This window comes from Staurois parvus, unplaced genomic scaffold, assembly GCF_062004578.1.
Source record: "Staurois parvus isolate SC_StPar_1 unplaced genomic scaffold, SC_StPar_1.0 ptg003158l, whole genome shotgun sequence".
In the NCBI taxonomy this organism is placed as follows: domain Eukaryota; kingdom Metazoa; phylum Chordata; class Amphibia; order Anura; family Ranidae; genus Staurois; species Staurois parvus.
Window position 1 is genome coordinate 252,165 of NW_028320954.1, and position 17,836 is coordinate 270,000.

Genomic DNA, 17,836 nt, shown 5'->3' on the forward strand with positions numbered 1-17,836 from the left:
TGTATATATATATGTATGTATGTATATATGTATGTATGTATATATGTATGTATGTATATATGTATGTATGTATATATATATATATATATATACAGTCATGGCCGAAATTGTTGGCACCCTTGATATTTCTCCAGGAAATCATGTATTTCTCACGAAACGTATTGCATTAACACATGTTTTGCTATACACATGTTTATTCCCTTTGTGTGTATTGGGACAAAACAAAAAAAGGGAGGAAAGAAAGCAAATTCGACATAATGTCACACAAACCTCCAAAAATGGGCTGGACAAAAGTATTGGCACCCTTTCACAACTGCGGATAAATAAGAATGTTACAAGCATGTGATGCTCCTGTAAACTCACCTGGGGCAAGTAACAGGTGTGGGCAATATAGAAATCACACCTGAAAGCAGATAAAAAGGAGAGACGTTCACTTAACCTTTGCATTGTGTGTCTGTCTGTGCCACACTAAGCATGGACAACAGAAAGAGGAGACGAGAACTGTCTGAGGACCTGAGAACCAAAATTGTGGCAAAATATCAACAATCTCAAGGTTACAAGTCCATCTCCAGAGAACTAGATTTGCCTTTGTCCACAGTGCGCAACATTATCAAGAAGTTTGCAACCCATGGCACTGTAGCTAATCTCCCTGGTCGTGGACGGATGAGGAAAATTGATGAAAGATTGCAACGCAGAATAGTCCGGATGGTGGATAAGCAGCCCCAAACATGTTCCAAAGACATTCAAGCTGTCCTGCAGGCTCAGGGAGCATCAGTGTCAGCGCGAACTATCCGTCGACATTTAAATGAAATGAAACGCTATGGCAGGAGACCCAGGAGGACCCCACTGCTGACACAGAGACATAAAAAAGCAAGACTACAGTTTGCCAAAATGTACTTGAGTAAGCCAAAAGCCTTCTGGGAAAACGTCTTGTGGACAGATGAGACCAAGATAGAGCTTTTCGGTAAAGCACATCATTCTACTGTTTACCGAAAACGGAATGAGGCCTACAAAGAACAAAACACAGTACCTACGGTAAAATATGGTGGAGGTTCAATGATGTTTTGGGGTTGTTTTGCTGCCTCTGGCACTGGGTGCCTTGACTGTGTGCAAGGCATCATGAAATCTGAGGATTACCAAAGGATTTTGGGTCGCACTGTAGGGCCCAGTGTCAGAAAGCTGGGTTTGCGTCCAAGATCCTGGGTCTTCCAGCAGGACAATGACCCCAAACATACGTCAAAAAGCACTCAGAAATGGATGGCAAAGAAGCGCTGGAGAGTTCTGAAGTGGCCAGCAATGAGCCCAGATCTAAATCCCATTGAACACCTGTGGAGAGATCTTAAAATTGCTGTTGGGAAAAGGTGTCCTTCCAATAAGAGAGACCTGGAGCTGTTTGCAAAGGAAGAGTGGTCCAAAATTCCGGGTGAGAGGTGTCAGAAGCTTATTGATGGTTATAGGAAGCGACTGATTTCAGTTATGTTTTCCAAAGGGTGTGCAACCAAATATTAAGTTAAGGGTGCCAATACTTTTGTCCAGCCCATTTTTGGGGTTTTGTGTGACATTATGTCATATTTGCTTTTCTGCCTCTGTTTTATATTTGTTCCAATACATACAAAGGGAATAAACATGTGTATAGCAAAACATGTGTTAATGCAATACCTTTTTTGTGTGAAATACTTGATTTTCAGGAAAAATATCAAGGGTGCCAACAATTTCGGCCATGACTGTATATATGTATGTATGTATGTGTATATATGTATGTATGTATGTGTATATATGTATGTATGTATGTGTGTGTGCTTATATATGTATGTATATATATATATATATATATGTGTATATATATAGCTAAATGGTTAGCATTTCCGCCTGGCAGTACTAGGGTCGTTGGTTCAAATCCCAACCACGGCACCACCTGCCTGGAGTTTGCATGTTCTCCCAGTGTCTGCGTGGGTTTCCTCCGGGTACTCTGGTTTCCTCCCACACTCTAAACACATGCTAGTAGGTTAAAAGCTCCTGTCTAAATTGGCCCTAGTATGGATATCTAAGAATGTGAGTTAGGGACTTTAGATTGATCGCTCCTTGAGGGTTAGGGACTGATGTGAATGTACAATATATATGTAAAGAGCTGTGTAAATTGACAGCGCTATATAAGTACCTGTAATAAATAAATATATGCATGTATGTGTGTGTGTGTGTATGTATGTATGTATGTATGTATGTATGTATGTGTGTGTGTATATGTATATACACACAGAGCATTGACTTTTTGTCTTTTTTTCCCAAGATGAATGTTTCCAACAGCTGCAGTGTGTACCTGCTCTCCAAGGGGTCCCTCATCCTGCAGTCTCCGTTATTCCCAAGGAAAATCGGTACAGTGTCCAAGCGAACGGCTCGCCGTGCCCTATCTACTGAGAGTCTACTGGAAGAAGAAAAGCCGTCTAGGAGTAACGTCACCACTTACAGCCCCATAGAGGACCTTCTATTTCCTATAAGTGTGGGGCCTTGGGTCACACTATGGAAAAGATGTTACTTGCGCTACACCACAGACATGACACAGGTAACTAAACATGGCTGAACATTGGCAGATGAAGATCCAGTATAAATACCCAATATAGCCAACTGTATGTGGACACCTGACCATAGCACCTACCACTATGGCCAAATGGACTCTCAAATTAATGAGTTGAAATGTTAGCAATGAAAGATAAATTTAATGCTACATTGTGTGAAGACATTTTAGACAATTGGGCACTTCCAACCTCGTGGCAGCAGTCTGAAGAAGGTCCTTTTCTTTTTCAGCATGACTGTGCACAAAGCCAGCTCCATAAAGGTTTTGGGGGAATTAATAAAGGCTGTTCTAGACACCCATTAATATTCTGTTGGGACCCGGCTCTAAAAGTGTCAGTGCTTGAGCTTGATTCATGTACAGGGGCGGACTGACCATTTGGAAACTCGGGCACTGCCCGAGGGCCCGGGGTCAGTAGGGGGCCCCATGAGATGCCCCTGGTACCTTTTTCATAGGCTTTTTTGAGTTTGGGCAAGGACACAGGGGGCCCCATGATCCCCTATTGCCCGGGGGCGCCATGAGTTGTCAGTCCGCCCCTGTTCATGTACCTGTCAGAGACAGGTACAAGAATTGTCAGTGCCGTCACAGAGATTGTGTCCATATTGATCTCTCCTATCTCAGTGCACCCCACCCCCCTCTCTCCAAAGTTATAGCTCCAGGCTTCTAAAGTAGCAGTAGTAAGAACTACGTGAATTGGCCGCCCATGTTGATAATGTCAGTAGTGCTTGTATTAGGTGCAGGTAGTTGTTAAGGAAACTACCCCCCCAGAAAAGTGTCATTACAGCTTTAGTCCTGGCTCACACCATGCAGCCTGTGTTTGTGTGGGCATAGTAGCCCATTCATGCGATGTGCATAATCGGATCGTATAGGTGTAAATACCCATGCGATCCGATTCTAGTGCACACCTAAAAAAGGGTCCTGCATGTTTTTGGTATGTATGGCTCCAATCGCACCGCACACAAATTGCATGTGATTTGCACAGGAATGCGGTGCAGTTCCTCTGCGAATCACATGCGATATACCGCACCGCACATATGCGAACCCCGGCTAAAAGATGAAGTTATCCTTTAAAGTAGACAATTTAAATAAATGGGCTACCAACGCACCCTAAGAAGATAAAGATCAGACAAGACACTTTTTTGTAGCTCAATGCACCTTAACACACTACTACTATGTTTTTGTGCATGCTGCAACTCAGTTGCATTGCCCTCATACAGGGGTCTCAAAACTTTCAAAATAAAGAGCCAGTTTACTGGCCATCACATTTTAGGGGGGCCAGAATGTGGCCAGTGGGAGTAGAAAATGCCCTGGCATTGGTGGTTGTAAACTGTCCTGGTGGTCTGTGGGAGTAAAAAAAAATGACCCTATCGCTGGTATCGGTGGGAGGTATAGTGCCCCATCGCTGGTATTGGTGGTAGGTATAGTGCCCTGTCAGTTGTAGGCATAGAGCCCCACCGCTGGTGTTGGTGGTAGGTATAGTGCCCCATTGTTGGTGTCATTGGGAGGTATATTGCCCATCGGTGGTGTCCATGGGAGGTATAGTACCCCATTGTTGGTGTCAGTGGGAGGAATAGTGTCCCATTAATGGTGTCAGTGGAAAAATTAGTTCCCCATCTCTAGTGTCAGTGGAAGGAATAGTGTTCCTTCATAGAGCCCCATCTCTGGTGTCGATGGGAGGTATAGTGCCCCATTGTTGGTGTCATTGGGAGGTATAGTGCCCATCGCTGGTGTCCATGGGAGGTATAGTACCCCATTGTTGGTGTCATTGGGAAACATAGTGCCCCATTGTTGGTGTCAGTGGGAAGTATATTGCCCCATTGTTGGTGTCCATGGGAGGTATAGTACCCCATTGTTGGTATCAGTGGAAAAATTAGTTCCCCATCTCTAGTGTCAGTGGAAGGAATAGTGTCTCTTCATTAGGGTCAGTGTCAGGAATAATGCCTCGTATCAGTGGAAGGAATAGTGCTCCAAGGGCCGAATAAAGGCAAGCAAAGGGCCACATTCGGCCCGGGGTCCACAGTTTGGAGACCCCTGCCCTAGTATGTTGGGGTGCCATGCATTACCACATTGTGTTAGTGTAAATGGGCCCTTAGGGTTTTTAACCATCTAAAGCAGTCTTTCTCAACTAGGGTTCCTCTAACGGTTGCTAGGGGTTCCTTGAGAAATGAGCAACTTCCCAATAAGTTCCAACTGACACCAATTTTAGCTATCTGTATGCAGGGAATTTTTTTCAGTGACCCCCATTGTGAGGAGCATAATTCCCACTGATCATCACACTAATGTACAGTGAGCGGTAGATATAGTAATTATCAGCAGGGGTTCCCTGAGCCTGGAAAGTTATTTCACGAGTTCCTTCATGTTAACAAGGTTGAGAAAGGCTGATCCAAAGTCTACCAAACACCGAAATATCAGCTTTGAGTTGACTGACCCTTTAAGTAAATTATTTTTGTGATGGAATCTTTGTGAAATGTATGTAATTTTTTTTTTTTTTTTTTTTTTTACCATAAGCACAGTCAGTGGTGGTGCTAATTAGTGGTGTACAGACAGGAAGGCTAATGGCATTTATCACTTTCTCTCTTCTATTCATAGCTTCTATAAATGTTTTGTGTCATCCTGCCCCCTGCTGGTGGATGTGCACAATTTCGCTCCGGATTTGGATTGAGTACATTCGGATATATTCCTAATATTAATGTAGCACTACTGTTATGTGCAGATTTTGGTTCTGCAGTGAGAGATACCCAGACTAAAATGTCTACTGGCTTACCTGCAGGGCTAAGCGAGGCTTAAAGCCTCTGTTGATGAACTTTTCAACATCCATTTTACCTAGTTACCAAAATACCAGGCTTGGGAATGTTCTCACATCATTATTATTATAGAGGATTCATATTGTGCCAACAGTTTGCTCAGCGCTTTACAATATAAAGGGAGACAATACAGAAACGATACAGTTCAATGCAAGAAAGTAAGGGCAGCACAGTGGCTAAATGGTTAGCACTTCTGCCTGGCAGTACTCGGGTCGTTGGTTCAAATCCCAGCCACGACACCACCTGCCTGGAGTTTACATGTTCTCCCTGTGCCTACATGGGTTTCCTCTGGGTACTCTGGTTTCCTCCCACACTCCAAAGACATGCTGGTAGGTTAATTGGTTCCTGTCTAAATTGGCCCTAGTATGTGTATGTATGAATGTGAGTTAGGGACCTTAGATTGTACACTCCTTGAGGGTTAGGGACCTTAGATTGTACACTCCTTGAGGGTTAGGGACCTTAGATTGTGCGCCCCTTGAGGGTTAGGGACCTTAGATTGTATACCCCTTGAGGGTTAGGGATCTTAGATTGTACGCCCCTTGAGGATTAGGGACCTTAGATTGTACACCCCTTGAGGGTTAGGGACCTTAGTTTGTACGCCCCTTGAGGGTTACGGACCTTAGATTGTATACCCCTTGAGGGTTAGGGACCTTAGATTGTACGCCCCTTGAGGGTTACGGACCTTAGATTGTACGCCCCTTGAGGGTTAGGGACCTTAGATTGCACGGCCCTTGAGGGTTAGGGACCTTAGATTGTATGCCCCTTGAGGGTTAGGGACCTTAGATTGCACGGCCCTTGAGGGTTAGGGACCTTAGATTGCACGCCCCTTGAGGGTTAGGGACCTTAGATTGTACGCCCCTTGAGGGTTAGGGATCTTAGATTGAACGCCCCTTGAGGGTTAGGGACCTTAGATTGTACACCCCTTGAGGGTTACGGACCTTAGATTGTACGCCCCTTGAGGGTTAGGGACCTTAGATTGCACGCCCCTTGAGGGTTAGGGACCTTAGATTGTACGCCCCTTGAGGGTTAGGGACCTTAGATTGTACGCCCCTTGAGAGTTAGGGACCTTAGATTGTACGCCCCTTGAGGGTTAAGGACCTTATATTGTACGCCCCTTGAGGGTTAGGGACCTTAGATTGTACACCCCTTGAGGGTTAGGGACCTTAGATTGCACGCCTCTTGAGGGTTAGGGACCTTAGATTGCACGCCCCTTGAGGGTAAGGGACCTTAGATTGTACACCCCTGAAGGGTTAGGGACCTTAGATTGTACACCCCTTGAGGGTTAGGGACCTTAGATTGTACGCTCCTTGAGGGTTAGGGACCTTAGATTGTACGCCCCTTGAGAGTTAGGGACCTTAGATTGTACGCCCCTTGAGGGTTAGGGACCTTACATTGTACGCCCCTTGAGGGTTAGGGACCTTAGATTGTACGCCCCTTGAGAGTTAGGGACCTTAGATTGTACGCCCCTTGAGGGTTAGGGACCTTACATTGTACGCCCCTTGAGGGTTAGGGACCTTAGATTGTACGCCCCTTGAGGGTTAGGGACCTTAGATTGTACGCCCCTTGAGGGTTAGGGACCTTAGATTGTACGCCCCTTGAGGGTTAGGGACTGATGTGAATGCACAACATATATGTAAAGTGCTGCATACATTGCTGGCGCCATATAAGTACCTGAAATAAATAAATAAATAAGGAGGGCCCTGCTCCTGGGAGCCTACAACCTCAAGACTGATGGGGCTTAATTACCCATCTCAGGGTTACAATATTCTGGCTAGGTGCTGATATGCCTTGTTTACATTACTGCTGAAAGTCTGAATGGCAGTGGGGTTGACAATAAAACCTGGAAGCTGGTTGGTTTCTATGCAGAGCTTCACCAGATTTCGCACTCTCCAGTTTTAGTAAAGCAACCCCAATGTCTTGATGTTAGGGACGCACCCATACCCATGGTGCTGACCAATTAAAAGTGAGCAAGTGAGCTTAGAAGTAGAATGTCTGGCACAAGCAAAAGACTGAAATCCAGACGATTTATCGCAGACTGGCACATTTTAGAGGAATACGGGTGACACCATATGCAACCTGACTTCCTTCCTCAGTTTGGAGCCCTCAGACCTCATTATGGTAACATGCTGCTGACTGGGGGGGGGTTAAATTTTTCTGCCACTGCACTGGCCACCAATAGGTGGGGTAATGAGGGGATGGGGGTACAGGGTTAAAAAAATAGTGCCACCAACATTAGAGGGATTAAATAGCACTCCTTTTGAGCACCTGTGCAAGAGGGGGGTTAACAGCACTGCTACTGACACCATAGCTGGGGGTTATCACTGCAGACACTGACACCAATGCTGAGGATTTTTATTGTAGTCCCTGACACCAATACTGGGGGTTATTATGGCATCTGCTGATACCAATTCTAGGGGCTATTACTGTGCCCAATGACACCAATGCTGGGGGATTTTATTGTGGCCACTGACACCAATGCTGGGGGTTATTATTGCATCCACTGTCACCAATCCTGGGGCTATTAATGTGGCCACTGACACCGATGCTGAGGATTATTATTGTGTTCCCTGTCACCAATACTGGGGTTATTATTACAGATACAGAAACCAGTGTTGAGAATTAATATTGCGGTCCCTGACACCCAATGCTGGGGGTATTATTGCAGACACTGACATCAATGCTGAGGATTATTATTGCCGTCCCTGACTCCAATGCTGAGGGTTATTATTGTGGCCAGTGACACCAATGCTGGGGGTTATTATTGCATCCACTGACACCAATGCTGAGGATTTTTATTGTCCCTGACACCAATACTGGGGGTTATTATGGCTTCTGCTGATACCAATTCTAGGGGCTATTACTGTGGCCAATGACACCAATGCTGGGGGATATTATTGTGGCCACTGGCACCAATGCTGGAGGCTATTATTGCATCCACTGTCACCAATGCTGGGGCTATTATTGTGGCCACTGACACCAATGCTGAGGATTATTATTGCATTCCCTGTCACCAATACTGGGGTTATTATTACAGATACAGAAACCAGTGTTGAGAATTAATATTGCAGTCCCTGACACCCAATGCTGGGGGTATTATTGCAGAGACTGACGTCAATGCTGAGGATTATTATTGCAGTCCCTGACTCCAATGCTGAGGGTTATTATTGTGGCCAGTGACACCAATGCTGGGGGTTATTATTGTGGCCAGTGACACCAATGCTGAGGGTTATTATTGTGGCCAGTGACACCAATGCTGGGGGTTATTATTGCATCCACTGACACCAATACTGAGGATTATTATTGCGTTCCCTGACACAAATACCGTGGTTATTGTTGCAGACACAGACACCAAAACTGAGAATTAATATTGTGGTCCCTGACACCCAACACTGGGGGTATTATTGCAGACACTGACACGCCTCTTGAGGGTTAGGGACCTTAGATTGCACGCCCCTTGAGGGTAAGGGACCTTAGATTGTACACCCCTGAAGGGTTAGGGACCTTAGATTGTACACCCCTTGAGGGTTAGGGACCTTAGATTGTACGCCCCTTGAGAGTTAGGGACCTTAGATTGTACGCCCCTTGAGGGTTAGGGACCTTACATTGTACGCCCCTTGAGGGTTAGGGACCTTACATTGTACGCCCCTTGAGGGTTAGGGACCTTAGATTGTACGCCCCTTGAGAGTTAGGGACCTTAGATTGTACGCCCCTTGAGGGTTAGGGACCTTACATTGTATGCCCCTTGAGGGTTAGGGACCTTAGATTGTACGCCCCTTGAGGGTTAGGGACCTTAGATTGTACGCCCCTTGAGGGTTAGGGACTGATGTGAATGCACAATATATATGTAAAGTGCTGCATACATTGCTGGCGCCATATAAGTACCTGAAATAAATAAATAAATAAGGAGGGCCCTGCTCCTGGGAGTCTACAACCTCAAGACTGATGGGGCTTAATTACCCATCTCAGGGTTACAATATTCTGGCTAGGTGCTGATATGCCTTGTTTACATTACTGCTGAAAGTCTGAATGGCAGTGGGGTTGACAATAAAACCTGGAAGCTGGTTGGTTTCTATGCAGAGCTTCACCAGATTTCGCACTCTCCAGTTTTAGTAAAGCAACCCCAATGTCTTGATGTTAGGGACGCACCCATACCCATGGTGCTGACCAATTAAAAGTGAGCAAGTGAGCTTAGAAGTAGAATGTCTGGCACAAGCAAAAGACTGAAATCCAGACGATTTATCGCAGACTGGCACATTTTAGAGGAATACGGGTGACACCATATGCAACCTGACTTCCTTCCTCAGTTTGGAGCCCTCAGACCTCATTATGGTAACATGCTGCTGACTGGGGGGGGGGTTAAATTTTTCTGCCACTGCACTGGCCACCAATAGGTGGGGTAATGAGGGGATGGGGGTACAGGGTTAAAAAATAGTGCCACCAACATTAGAGGGATTAAATAGCACTCCTTTTGAGCACCTGTGCAAGAGGGGGGTTAACAGCACTGCTACTGACACCATAGCTGGGGGTTATCACTGCAGACACTGACACCAATGCTGAGGATTTTTATTGTAGTCCCTGACACCAATACTGGGGGTTATTATGGCATCTGCTGATACCAATTCTAGGGGCTATTACTGTGCCCAATGACACCAATGCTGGGGGATTTTATTGTGGCCACTGACACCAATGCTGGGGGTTATTATTGCATCCACTGTCACCAATCCTGGGGCTATTAATGTGGCCACTGACACCGATGCTGAGGATTATTATTGTGTTCCCTGTCACCAATACTGGGGTTATTATTACAGATACAGAAACCAGTGTTGAGAATTAATATTGCGGTCCCTGACACCCAATGCTGGGGGTATTATTGCAGACACTGACATCAATGCTGAGGATTATTATTGCCGTCCCTGACTCCAATGCTGAGGGTTATTATTGTGGCCAGTGACACCAATGCTGGGGGTTATTATTGCATCCACTGACACCAATGCTGAGGATTTTTATTGTCCCTGACACCAATACTGGGGGTTATTATGGCTTCTGCTGATACCAATTCTAGGGGCTATTACTGTGGCCAATGACACCAATGCTGGGGGATATTATTGTGGCCACTGGCACCAATGCTGGAGGCTATTATTGCATCCACTGTCACCAATGCTGGGGCTATTATTGTGGCCACTGACACCAATGCTGAGGATTATTATTGCATTCCCTGTCACCAATACTGGGGTTATTATTACAGATACAGAAACCAGTGTTGAGAATTAATATTGCAGTCCCTGACACCCAATGCTGGGGGTATTATTGCAGAGACTGACGTCAATGCTGAGGATTATTATTGCAGTCCCTGACTCCAATGCTGAGGGTTATTATTGTGGCCAGTGACACCAATGCTGGGGGTTATTATTGTGGCCAGTGACACCAATGCTGAGGGTTATTATTGTGGCCAGTGACACCAATGCTGGGGGTTATTATTGCATCCACTGACACCAATACTGAGGATTATTATTGCGTTCCCTGACACAAATACCGTGGTTATTGTTGCAGACACAGACACCAAAACTGAGAATTAATATTGTGGTCCCTGACACCCAACACTGGGGGTATTATTGCAGACACTGACACCAATGCTGGGGATTATTATTGTGGTCTCTGACACCAATGTCGGAGGATATTATTGCAGTCACTGGCATCAACGCTGTTTATATTTTCAGCCACTGAAACCAATAATGACTCCAACTTTCCGTTAATTGTGCATTGCGTTTTGGTGTGTTAAAGCCCATTCATTTGATTGGGCTGCCTAACATAAAGCAATGAACCTCAATGCACAAAAACACGCTGGTACTGTGTGACCTTCTGGAATTTTTGGTGGCCATTTTGAGGCCCTCTATTACATTCAAGTTGCCCACCGCTGATTTATGTATTTTTACAAGGTGTTCACACACCCCCTTTAAACTCTTCTTTTCATTATAGCATGACACGGGCCATCCTCCAGAGACCAGCCTAGTCGAGGAGCTGAGGATTCTTGAAGACAGATTGAGGAACCTCCATACAAACAGCCAAGATCAGAGACTTGGAGTATCCAGCCAACCCAATGGCCTTACCCCTTCTTCTGACCGATAGCAGCCGCTGACTGGAACTTTATGCTGAACGGTCGTCCTTTTTTCACTGATTTCTGCAGATGGATTTCTTCTGACTTATACATATAGCATTACTTGACACATAACTAGCTACCAGACCGGTTAATCCTAATCAATGCGGAAAGGTGGAGAGAAGACTGGAAATCATTGCCTCTTGCATATAAAGACTACCTGTCTATAATATTTAAAGAAAACAAAGTAAAGTAAGCCTATACTCTCTATAGAATGACATAACTAGCTCTCTGGCTGTATATTGGATACTAAATATATATAATAGAGGTGTAGCGCTAAAAAAATCCATATAAAACAGATAAGTATGCCGATATGTCCACAGATATTATTTACAAACGTATGTCAGACCATAAACGGATAAAACGTCTGATATAACAGCAGATGAACTTGCGACTCCGACGAAAAGTGAAAAAAATGCGCACTCACCGGAAGCGCATAGATAATGCACATATATATCCTCAAGGTATAATGGTCAATCCGGTGAACTTTTCCTCATGGTGCAGTCATCAAGCCGTTAAGGAAGCATTTGAATCCACTTGCACCATGAGGAAAAGTTCACCGGATTGACCATTATACCTTGAGGATATATATGCGCATTATCTATGCGCTTCCGGTGAGTGCGCATTTTTCACTTTTGGTCGGAGTCGCAAGTTCATCTGCTGTTATATCAGACGTTTTATCCGTTTATGGTCTGACATACGTTTGTAAATAATATCTGTGGACATATTGGCATACTTATCTGTTTTATATGGATTTTTTAGCGCTACACCTCTATTATATATATTTATTACTGTTGAGTGTTTGGTACCTCTTGGTGTTTTAGCGGCTGTTTTTTAGGAGCGCTCACTTCTTACAAATTTTTTTACTTGTATATTGGATACTCCCTTTAGTTTCTGTACCTGTCCTTTCCAGCTTCAGGTAAGCACTTTGTACTGAAAATTTAGCACTCGCTGCACGAGCAGCCAATCGCTAGGCCTGAATGCGGTCAAAATTTTGTGTTTGCCACTTAAAGCGGAGTTCCACTCAAAAGTGGAAGCTCCGCTTATTTGCCTCCTCCTCCCCCCCTCCACTGCCATATTTGTCACCTTTTGGGGGGGAGCAGATACCGGTTTTTGACAGGTACCCGCTCCCACTTCCAACTCACATCGCCACGGGGAAGTGAGACAGAAGTTTGGCCCCCTACTTCTCTTGGAGACTCCTGGGAACCTTCACAGGTCCCAGAAGACTGCTGGACCAATGAGAATGCGCAGTGCGACTTGTGCATGCGCAGTGGGCACCCGGCAAGCCTGCTGCCCACAGTTGTGGATCCGTCACCAGGGAGAGAAAAGGCAAAGAAGGGATGGTGCGGGTGAGCACATCGCTGGACCCTGGGACAGGAAAGTGTGTGTTTATTAAAAGTCAGCAACTATAATTTTTGTAGCTGCGGACTTTTAATAAACACAGAACTGACTGGAACTCCGCTTTAAGTAGCCAATTGCCAGACCTGCATGTGGTCACATGGGGGCAGGATGGCAGAGTGGGCAACAGGGGAGGGCTGACAAGGTAAATGTAAGCACCTTTGGATGTCTGCTACTCAGATTGATAGATAGTAAAGTAAACCTGTCAGGAATCCAACCGCGGTAGCCTCTAGCACTCCACAGACTGGAATCCCCCAAGGCACGGAATCTAAGCTCCGACCTGCTTGTTCACCAGGGCCCCTGATGGTGGGGATGGACTTGGAACAGGCCCAGACCAGGTCGCGGCCCCTGGGTTCACCCAGCTGTGGTAGAAGGTGTATAGCGGGTAAGAGTCTGATGTGAGGAGGTAACTAGAGCAGCGTCGGGCAGGCCGGGTCGGTAACAGTGGTGGCGGTGTAGTACAGAAACAGCAGGCAGAGGGATAAACAGGTCACAAGCCGGGTTCGTCAACAGGAGGTCAGAACGTGCGGGGTTAAGCAGGAGAATGGTCAGACAAAGCCAGGGATCAGAACAGGAGACGGACAGCAAATCAGGGTCGGCAACAGACAATCTACTCTCAGGAACTCAGGAACACAGATAAGACCATAGGGCAATTGAGCATTGCAAGAGCTGGGTTTAAATAGCCCGCCCGACTCCTGACAGGCGCTCCTGGGTCCTAGTGCTTACCCGGCGCCGTCATTGGTGACAGGCGAGCCTGGGTCCTAGTGCCTGCCTGCCTGTATGTTTTGTCAAGATTTTACGCATGTGCAGATTCGATCGCCGCAACGATCTTCTCATTCCCTGACAAAACCCTTACACTGCCTGCACAGAAAATGGGTATTTAACGTTTGTCTAAAGCAGGCCATAGATTATGCAACTTTCTTTCCTTCCACCACAGGTGGTTGTAGGAGAGAAAATAGCTTGATTCTCTCATCAACACAGTCAGTGTTGATGGGTGAATCCCTACCGCAGAGCTATTGTGCTATGCCAGCAGTAAACCTTCCCTGCCTGCAGAAAACCTTCCCTGCCTGCAGAACACAATGATTGCTGCTGATGGTTATAACCGCTGGCAGTGATTTCATGAAAAATAATCCAACAAGCTGTGGCTGTACTGAAGTGGATCGATGGATCGACTTCAGTACAACCAATCTGCCAACAGCTAGGTCAAATCTCGGACGATCCCTGCTGAACTGGCTGAGATACAATTCATCTATGGCCGGCCTAACTTTTACTGTACAGATTATGTTAGCTGCTAATTTAGAAGCTGAAAGAGAACCTGTCAAAAATGTATAGTTAAGTTAATTAAAATCCATTTAGGATGAAAAAATATATGATCATTGTAAAAAGATCTTTATCCAACCAGCATTTTACATTCCATCATGCTCCCTACTGTCCCTTCTCTGGGCCCCGAGATGTGGGTTGGCCTGTTTGTGATGTCAGTTGCTGGCATGGGCTTCTGATTGGATAAAAACAGTGATAGGGTCATATGCTGGGTATCATTATTTGTCAGTGGGGTGCATATGGGCCGGGGCGGGTGAGAGGGTATCAAAGCCAATCGCCTTGGGCTGAGAGTCATGGCATAGGAAGAGCATGGGGGGATATTAAATGTACACATCTGAAATTCCCATTGGGCACATTAGTAATAATATTTTATTAAACACTTTTGTTCAGTCCTTGTCACAGGTGCTCTTTACTGGACAGGAAGTCGTCTGTGTGCTGGAACTATCGCTCCCCACACCCTATAAATATGAACTTCCTTTAAAGTCTTCAAACTTTTATATTTATATATGAAAGTTATTAACCACTTCAGGGGGAAGCGATTTTTTTTTTAATATTGCATACACATGGTAAAATCTGAGTGTTTGGCTGGAAAATTACCGTATTTTTCGCTCCATAAGACGCACTTTTTTCCCCCAAAAAAGGGGGGGGAAATGTCAGTGCGTCTTATGGAGCGGCCTTTCCGGTATTTCCACCGCCGCCGTGTCAGAATACTGGGCCGGCTGCTCAGCTCTGCAGCGGGACCTTATGGAGATGACTGCTGACCTTTGGGGAGGGAGGAGAAGCGGGTACCTAAATTTGACAGGTACCCGCTCTTACTTCCGCTGAGTTGTTCTTTGATCTTACCTGTTCCTCTATCCAGCGGCGCGCTGTCTTCCCGGCTTCTGTAATGTGGGCACTGGGCATGACAACCGGGTGCCAAGTGCGCATGCGCAAGAAGCGGTGCTTTTTGTGAATGGTAAGGCGGTACCTGGGACACATGACAGATCCCAGAAGCCGCCGGACCAATCACAAAGCGCAGCGCTTCTCGCTCATGCGCACTGGGCACCCGGCTGTCATGCCGAGCGCCCACACTACAGAAGCCGGGAAGACAGCGCGCGGCTGGATAGAGGAACAGGTAAGATCAAAGAACAACTCCGCGGAAGTAAGAGCGGGTACCTGTCAAATTCAGGTACCCGCTCCCCCCCCTCCTCAAAGGTCAGCAGTCATCTCCTGTACTGTCCGCAGTCTCTGGTCATCCCTGTACTGTCCGCAGTCTCTGGTCATCCCTGTGCTGTCCGCAGTCTCTGGTCATCTCCTGTACTATGTCTGCAGTCCATTAGTTCAGAATTTTTTTTTCCTGTTTTCTGCCTCTAAAACCTAGGTGCGTCTTATCGTCAGGTGCGTCTTATGGAGCGAAAAATACGGTACTTAAAACTCAGCAATTTTCTGAAAGGAGAGGCCCTGTGGAAGAAAAAAGTGGTAGTTGCAATCCCTGTAGAAATAAAAAATGTTAGCTGAAAATGTTGTCACACAATATTTGTGCGAATGTTTAGAAACAAATACGTTAAATTTAATTTTAGTGCACACAAACACAACATAACACCCAATTTTATTGTTAAATATAAAAGATGAGCTTGCCCCGAGTAAATAGATACCAAACATGCCATTCCTTAAATTGTGCCAGCCCGTGAAATGGCAAAACAAAAACTACAGTTCCCAAAACTGCATTAAAGGCCCTTGTTGTGCTCATCAGTTTAAAGCAGGGGTCTCCAAACTTTCTAAACAAAGGGCCACTTTACTATCCTTCAAACTGTGAGCTGGATTGTGGCCACTGGGAGTAGAAAATGCCCCAACATTAGTGGGAGTAAATAATGCCTCAGGCTTGGCAGTCAATGAGAGCAGAAAAGTACATTACAAAATGACATGGTCAGTAGGATGAGGAATGGTGCCTCATTGTTGGTATCAGAGGGAGGAATATTAACCTCTTTGTTGGTGTCAGAGGGAGGAATATTAACCTTTGTTGGTGTCAGAGGGAGGAATATTAACCTCTTTGTTGGTGTCAGAGGGAGGAATATTAACCTCTTTGTTGGTGTCAGAGGGAGGAATATTAACCTCTTTGTTGGTATCAGAGGGAGGAATATTAACCTCTTTGATGGTGTGCGATTTTTCAGCCAAGCTTCTATTGTCATGGCCTTGTGTTGGCTATAAACCTCTGGTGAATCCACTAGAGCCATGGTGGTCAACTTATGAGTTACAGGAGCCCTCAGCTGTGGCCCCTGACACCACTGAAGGGCTTCACATAATGATCACTATATGTAATACTACAGAAGACTGTCTGTGGACATGCTACAGGTGTGGTTGGAGACTGGAGACACAGTGTTGGGCACAGATAGTCTGGGAACATGTTACAAGAGACTGCTAGAGATCACCGCCATTACTGTCCGGAAGTGTTTTCACTACTAACCACAGGAGCCCAAGGGCTACACAACAACTACCCAAGGGCCACAGGTCGGGCACTAGAGGATACAGACCTGTTCATCAACTACTCTGCAGTTGATTCTCTATCTTTGGACAACTCCGGTAACAGTCATGTTGGGTGTAGGAGACATCTTCTTCTGGGTCCTATACAGCTATAAAGAAGTGGTGATCAAACCATTCCCCATTTTGCTAAAAACTTAAAAATCCATGTTGACTAGACTTGTTCTTCAAATTTCGTTTTATAGGTTTTAGCTGGTACCTGTCAGTAGAGTCTGGTAAAGTGTCTACCGACCCCTTCTTTGGGAAATGACGTCTACACTGAAGCGGCATGCTGTGATTATTTGTAAATGTTGTAGTAATGTAAAAGCTCAATAAAGCAAACTATTTATATGGAAAAGTGTGGTTTTTATGGTATACAAAACATCGGCAACATGTATGGTTTATGGTCTCATATGGAATATCAGCACAATATTGGCATCATCTGTTTGCTGGCAGTGTATTAATACATAGTGGAGGTTATTGAGACATTTTTTTCACTTTATAAATATGAGTCAATTTCACATATTCCAATTCCTCTGTGCTTCCACAGTGTGTGTATATATTATTAATAATTATTATTGTAGAATATTAATATATGATAATTAAGTCATTATTATAATTAGAATTCTTGTATTAATATTAATAATATAATTATACACTATTAATAATATATAATATTTCATTCATATTAATTAGTATTAATACTAAATATACTGTATATTTATCTAGAAAAATGGCTGTGTTCAATATTTCTGTTGCCCACTGTACATATATATATATTGTGTATATATACATTGTACAGTGTGTATATATATATATATATATATATATATATATATATATATATATATATATTCTATAAAAAGGTTGATCACCACCAGTGTCAGTCTAGATCAGTGGTTCTCAACCTGTGGGTCGCAACCCCTTTGGGGGTCGAACGACCCTTTCACAGGGGTCCCCTAAGACCATCAGAAAACACATATTTCCGATGTGTAAAGAGCAGCTACTGTGTTGAAAGCAGCTACTCTGTTAAAAGCAGCTACTGTGTTGAAAGCAGCAGTATTGGAGGTAAAACGACACTCATAAATTATAATT

The 17,836-nt window shown here is 44.9% G+C and overlaps 1 protein-coding gene across 2 annotated transcripts in view; it reads left to right on the forward strand.

The window, feature by feature from the left end:
- Positions 1–17,836, forward strand: part of LOC149428531 (myotubularin-related protein 11-like) — a 136,964-nt gene that overhangs the window by 112,540 nt on the left and 6,588 nt on the right. The window contains exons 16-17 of one of the 2 annotated variants that reach the window (XM_089667294.1): positions 2,288–2,560; positions 11,350–11,799. In XM_089667294.1, the coding sequence (XP_089523420.1) occupies positions 2,288–2,560; positions 11,350–11,499 (423 nt within the window). In that variant the 3' untranslated portion in view covers positions 11,500–11,799. Of the gene's footprint in view, positions 1–2,287; positions 2,561–11,349; positions 11,800–17,836 lie in introns of those variants that run through there. The other variant, XM_089667295.1, reaches the window with a different exon arrangement.